Source organism: Sinocyclocheilus rhinocerous, unplaced genomic scaffold (assembly GCF_001515625.1).
Source record: "Sinocyclocheilus rhinocerous isolate Xijiao unplaced genomic scaffold, SAMN03320098_v1.1 scaffold1982, whole genome shotgun sequence".
Taxonomy (NCBI): domain Eukaryota; kingdom Metazoa; phylum Chordata; class Actinopteri; order Cypriniformes; family Cyprinidae; genus Sinocyclocheilus; species Sinocyclocheilus rhinocerous.
In genome coordinates, this window is record NW_015651555.1 from 911348 (window position 1) to 918158 (window position 6811).

At 39.9% G+C, this 6811-nt stretch overlaps 1 protein-coding gene across 1 annotated transcript in view; it reads left to right on the forward strand.

Annotated features, from left to right (window-relative positions):
* The first annotated feature begins 1403 nt into the window (after nt 1-1403).
* ihhb (Indian hedgehog signaling molecule b) overlaps nt 1404-6811 on the forward strand; it is a 9252-nt gene continuing 3844 nt past the window's right edge. Inside the window, exon 1 of the mRNA XM_016518551.1 lies at nt 1404-1703. Within this exon, the coding sequence (XP_016374037.1) occupies nt 1404-1703 (300 nt within the window). The remainder of the gene's footprint in view (nt 1704-6811) is intronic.

Sequence of the window (6811 nt, forward strand, 5' to 3'; positions counted from 1 at the left end):
TATACATACACCTTGCTACGTGTACTGCGTTAGGCTAACCGAGACTTGTCATTTGCACTTATATATTGTTGCTCTTTTGTTAGTTTTGACTGCTTTTATTGTCCTGATTTGTAAGTCGCTTTGGATAAAAGCGTCTGCTAAATGACTAAATAAAAAAATATATATATATATATATATATAGTCAATAATTTGACAAAATTCTATTTTATAAATGGCATAAAATTGTTAAATATTCTTGTAGTATTTCAACTGCAGCAAAAAATATTTTTCCAAATACTATACACCACTGTCCCACTACTGCTGATGGTCTGTTGGTCTGTCCCACTTAATCTAAAAAAAGTGTTCCATCACAAATATAAAATTAATTAATTAGAAAAAAAAGAATTAAAGTCAATTGACTTTCAAAGGTAAAAGTGGAAAATTTTAATGTGGAAATAAACTGAATAACTAATATTATAATTGCATTATTTGTGAAATTAACATTTTAGTGGATTAATAATGAGCATAAATAAAAAAATATAAAGTTTATTTTAAATATTCGAAAAACGTTATCTTTGAATAATAAAAACTTTGAATTATAACAAACATAATTTGTCTTGTAATTATTCATATTAAAGACTCAGTGTCTCCAAATGATAGTTGTGTGTGTGTGTGTGTGTGTGTGTGTAAGTATTGAACGTGTGCTGACGTACCGTTGACAGGCAGTAGAGCATTGCTGCTGAGGTTCAAATGACTGGACGCATCAGGGTCCGAGAGTCCAGACCTGTGATGCGCCTCCTGTTTGTCTCGCGTCTTGGCAGCCGCCGGTTGCGGTACAGGGGGAGAGCGGCAGGGCTGATAAAGCGCGTCTGCCCGGAGGGGTGGAGAGGAGGGCAGAGGCAGACAGAGGGCAGGACTGGCAGGGTGCGGCTGCTTCAGTAGCATCTGAGCTCGGGTCACTTCCATTTTCATCTCAACTGAGAGCCGCGCGCCACAGCGCAGTAGTCAAACAGCCGAGCCGGGAGCCAGAAACCGCTGCGGGACGCGCACTCTGACCGCGGCTCTGCGCAACCAGGACCCGCCTGCAGGCGACTCTAAACGCGCGTGCCAAGATAAACGGAACTTCTCTATTTATTCCCCCTGTCTCCGCTTGGACTGAGAGAAAGCAAGTTTTACAGACCTGAGAGGAGAACCGACGAGCTGGCACCAACCTCACCGCTTGAGGAACCCTACGTTTGACGGGGTGTCTTTCCGTGCGTAAAAGGATGGTGATCGCCAGGTGTCCTAATAGACTGGTCCTCCTCCCCCTCCGGTGATCTTGCGCGGGGACTGAAGCTGAGATTGGGGGGAGGAGGGTCGCTTTACCATCATCTTCACCATCTTTGACACTCCATCTTTTGGAGTGCCCGCTGGCACCGGTTGGCATGAGACTCTCCACAGCGGCGTTGCTCCTCACCGGGTTCATCTTGGTTTTCTCGCCGGCGTACGACAGCTGTGGACCGGGCAGAGGTTACGGCAAGAGACGGACTCCAAGGAAACTCACGCCTCTCGCCTATAAGCAGTTCAGTCCAAACGTTGCCGAAAAAACGCTGGGAGCCAGTGGGAGATATGAGGGGAAGATAACCCGCAACTCCGAGCGCTTTAAAGAGCTCACGCCCAACTACAACCCAGACATCATCTTCAAGGATGAGGAGAAGACAGGTGCGGACCGCATGATGACTCAGGTGAGGCAGACACACGCGGAAATGTTTCCTCAGAGCAGTTAGGTCGGCTAATTGTTCATTTAATTACTTATTAATAGAGATTTCTATCCAAATGTACAACACCTAAAAGATGCATCTTTGTACGTCATTTACCCCTAAACAGTAGGCCTATATATTAGTGCTTTAAAGGGACATATTAGTATTACCGCCCCAGTGAGAGTTGTGTACCTTTCTGAAAGTGTAATATGTGGTTAGTTCACCCAAAAATGACAATTCTTTACTCATCCTATGTCGGTCCTAACCTGTGGCTTTCCTCCTCCTGTGGAACATAAAAGAAGATATTTTGAGAAATGCCTCTTTGTTTTGTGTCCATTCAATGGAAGTCAATAGTAACCAAAACTGTTTGGTTACAACCGGTTTTCAGAACATCTTCATTTGTGTTCCCCAGAAAAAAGAAAGTCATACAAGTTTGGTCAATCAGGTTTGAACCTGCAACCTGTAGGTTACCAACCCAGACTACACCACCCTCTGCTTCATGCAGTGGAGTACTATTACTACTCCTACTATTTAATTTTATAGTAAAGTTGCCTTTTTCAAGATCAAGTGCATTAGTTCAGGGTACTGTCGCTTAGGCTAAAAATTGTAGTGGGCATCAGTAAATGTAGGCATCCTTGAGATAATTCAGAAAATATGGCAAAGAAGGTCTGTAAATTATTAGTTAAAAAATTTATCCAAACTGACTTCACTCATAACATCTGGGTCAGCATGTGGAGAATGGTTTTTATCAGTGGCAGAATGGTGATGATAGTTCATGGATGAGTGGGGTTTGAACCTACAACCCTAAGTTTCCGACCCAGATCTTCAACATAGACGGTCATTAGTGCAATATTTCTAATGCTGTTATTTAATTTACCATACAGTGTCCTTTGTTTTTGCACAATAAATCAGGGTACTGTAACATCGTCAAAATGGTTGTGGAGATCAATAAATGTCAGGGATTTTGTTTGGAAAGTACTTGAGATAATTCTGAAAATATGGTCAAGAAAATATGCAAATTTATAATTCATTGTATAGTTGAGACTTTCATCCAAAGTGACTTCACTTATAACAGAGAAAGACCATCTGGAATTAACATGTGGTTTAGTGTCAGTAGTATGTTGAGTTTATGGCTCAATCACTGTGGGGCTCGAAACTACAACACTTAATTTACCTTCCCAGACTTTTGCAGACAACATTGCATTACTTGTGTAGTCACCTATCAATGTGGACCCTTTGTTCAGGTCACTTTTCTTCTACTACATAGATGAAAAATGGTTGTGGATGCTGATGTAGGCTATGTGAGCAAAGAGACCACCGTTTATTTTCACCGAAAAGTGAAAATCCTTGGGTTCATTCAAGGTTTCAAGTCTTTCAGTCTTCATAACAGAGAATATGGGGGCAGGTTTCATCAAATTAAAGACACCGTAGTCGTCAGGTTATTTTATAACCGCATATTTGAACTTTCTCCCACGGGGCTCTTGCTCAATTTATGTGAATGAATGAACGCAAAAGGGGTGACTGTCAATAAAGTGGAAAGGAAGGGAAACCTGAAACGTTTAATTAAAACAGTGCCGTTGCTGTTTTAAGCGCGATTGGAAAAGAAAACATTAAAACTGCCCTTGTAGATTGAGCATGACCTGTGACTGTTTTAATGTTTACCCGTATGCTTAAACACGACCGCTCGTGATTAACGGCATACACCCCCTTTTCGAACCGTCAGATATTTTTTACGACGTTGATGTGGTACCGAGTGGAATTTATTTGACTTCAATCTCCCCCTCACCTAAGAGTATTTATATCAGCTCTTTTCCTCTGAATGCCCACATGTTAATATCCAGGAGAGCCATGTGGGAACTGAGGAGGGGCTCGTAGATTTCACCCCGTCTTTACCTGTCACCTCTCCGGCGAGCGCCGCGCTCGTTTACCTGACCTTCGCGCGATTTATGAGGGCCAAACTGCGGCGACTGCTGGAGACAACCTCTGGTCTGTTTTTCCTTTTTATTCCGTGTTATTTTTTTGTTTGTTTTTGTGGCATACGTGTGTAAAAATAGTGGGCTTCACATGCATTTAAGCCTTAATTACACACATATTTTTCTCCACCTTATTTTTGATTCAGCGGCGAGTGGCCCCGGCGCTCTCATACAGGCGCGAGTGTTCAGGGCCCCGCGCCGTCGGTGCACGCGGGGTGAATGTTTGTGTAGCCCGCGGTTAGTGTGAAGGCTCTCCTCCTGAAAACCCGTCGATCTCCGCTTTGAAAGCAAAACTAACAAGAGTTCACGGGCTGATTTATTAAGTCCAGTTCACTTTTGCAACCACAACGAAAAAAAGCTGAAATCCACACTGCTATGTGAATAGGCATCTATTACAGCTCGCCGAGTCGCTATTCTTATCGTCCAATCCGGAGACGTGCTCAATAGATTGGCATTTCTGAAATCATGCCAAATGCACATATTTCTAGTTAACCATAAACCGGTTCTACAGTCTTGGAGAGGTTATCGATTTTGGTCTTTTTAAAATTCACTGGAACTCTTCAAGGTCCAGGAGCTCGTTGTTTTAACTTTTGAAATGGGGAAGACTTAACATTTTTAAAATGTCAGTTAGCTCCACTCTCTTATATGTGAAGTGGGCAAGATGCATCTATTCGTTCCCCTTAAATCTCACAAGGGACACTGAGGGTTTTGTTCTTCAAAGAAAAATGTATCCAGAAATGAAAATTCGGTCATTCTGTTGTTCCAAACCAATATGATTTGCAAAGGAGATATATATGAAAAAGTTCACACTGCTCTATTCCAATGGAATCATTCACTAAAAATCTTGGCATTTGCTGTAGAATTCAAATCTAATTTGCTTGTCTGCATGTTCAATATCCAATATTCATATCCTAATCGGTTATGAGACGTGTGAAAACCAGAGTTTGGCATCTGATGTTAAAGCTGGTGTGCTTTGTCTTCTCCTGCAAGTTTAAATATGTACAAATGCAAATGAAATCTATAGAGTTCTGCATTGATGACATATTGTTGTCCAACCCAGAAGTTAGCACCCTTGACACAAAGCCATGTTTATTGGTTATTTGGATTATTGCAGAATATTTGTGCCAACAAAAGTTTATGATTCTTAACATTTTGTCAAGATAATCTTCACAAACAAACACAACTTTCATGAATTTTGAAACTAAAAAAACCTCCAGAAGTAAAAAGCTGAAGTTAAATTATAAGCAAAGTACACCACAGTCACGTGAGTTCAAAGTCACCACCATTAAGCTTCCAACACCTTCTTTTAGTCTTAATTTAAAATCTACAAGTTGGGAAGTTTGAGTTATAAAAGTTAGCAAGAGCATGTACGAACACAATGAGGCCGTGAAAGTGGACTATAGTGAGTAAATGATTGTTTTTGCTCTGTGCAATGAAATTTAATATCTCCAACAACCTTTGTAGTCCCATTTAGCCATATATTAGCATTTTTACCTTTCAAAACATGAAAAAGTGTAAAAAAAAAAAAAAAAATCACGGGGAATTTCTGAATTTTATGTCGTAGATAAAAAAAATTGAAAATACCTTGAGCTTATGTTAAATACAGACCTTATTCCAGGCATTTAACCAAAAAAACCATTCATAAAACCCATTGACTTTGGGACGATGGAACTGGAAAGTCGTTTCCAGGTTTTAGAAGTCCTGCAGTGAATAACGACTTAATTTTTAATCTTCCCACAAAGTTATTGTATTGTATTGACTCTAGAAGACTTGAAATATAGTGCATGAATCATATGGACCATATTTATGATACATTTTATGATGATTTTTTGGTATCTGCTACCCTTACATTTTCATTTATTATTTGAGAAAGAGCAGTGTGAACATTCTTCAAAACATCTCTCTTTGGGTTCCATGGAGGAAAGCAAGCCATGGGTGTGCATGTATACGGGTTTGCATACAAGGAAGCATATTTGAGTGTGGGAGAGTGTATTATCATTGTTGACACTTTGACTAGTCTAAGCATTTGCTGTACATGTTTTGGATTCAGTGACCCTTAGAGACACAACAAAGCATACTGGCACTGTATTTTCAAATCTCTTTTCCTCTCCCATACCAGCCTCTGGACTCTGATGGTCCAGTAGCCATACAGAACGAGCTCAGCTCTGAGAGATAGATCCTAATAGCACAGAGACATCGAATCACTGAACTAGTCCGCACAGCTTTGAAGAGTAGCTATTGAGTGGAAAGGTAGGTCTCCATTTCGGAGAACAGAAATAGATGGTTTGATGGCACAACTATGTAGTGAGGACTTAGGATGGCGACATCAAAGAATCTCTGCCATCACTCAGTAAGCAATTTGTGACCACTTAGTTGGTGGTTATCCAGTGACCTTGCATGTCTCGTGGCCTTTGGTTGAGACAGGGATTTATCAGCCCATGGGCTGAGTGTGTTTGTGCTAACCACAAATGCGTCAGTTCTACAAATGGCTGTCAGGATTATATTTGCCATTGCTCACCGCGTTTCTCACCTAGCAACTGCTTGCCACAGGCTTTTTGACATGAACCTACTAAAATCCATATTTCTTGCAGGAAATTCACAAAGTCAAGACAATAGCCTTGTGTTCTTTCTCACTCAGGCACGCAAAGCCTCCTTCTGTTTGTTTAATTGGTAACTTATGTATCAGAGCTCAGCATTCAGTTGGGTTTAAATACTGTCACAGTATAGCCATTACGCTACATAAACCACCAGAAGTACATTTTTATATATTTCATTGTGAGACATTGTGACTGATCTATGAACTTGCTTTGTACTCATGCTGTTAAGTTTCTTTTTTTGTAAAAAAAACATTTTATGTAAAAATGTGTCACTTTTAATCATGGTTACTGTAATGTTTTACATTACTAATTTCCTTATTAGTTCACATTAAATGCATGTTCATTATAAGTCTGGAAGAACAACAGATCATAAAACACTTGAGGCACTTGCTGCTTTAGCTACCTGGCAATGTTATTTTATTATCATTGATGCACTATTATAGGTTTTAATTTATATTTTTATTTAGATTACAATATATATATATATATATATATATATATATATATATATATATGTTTTTTT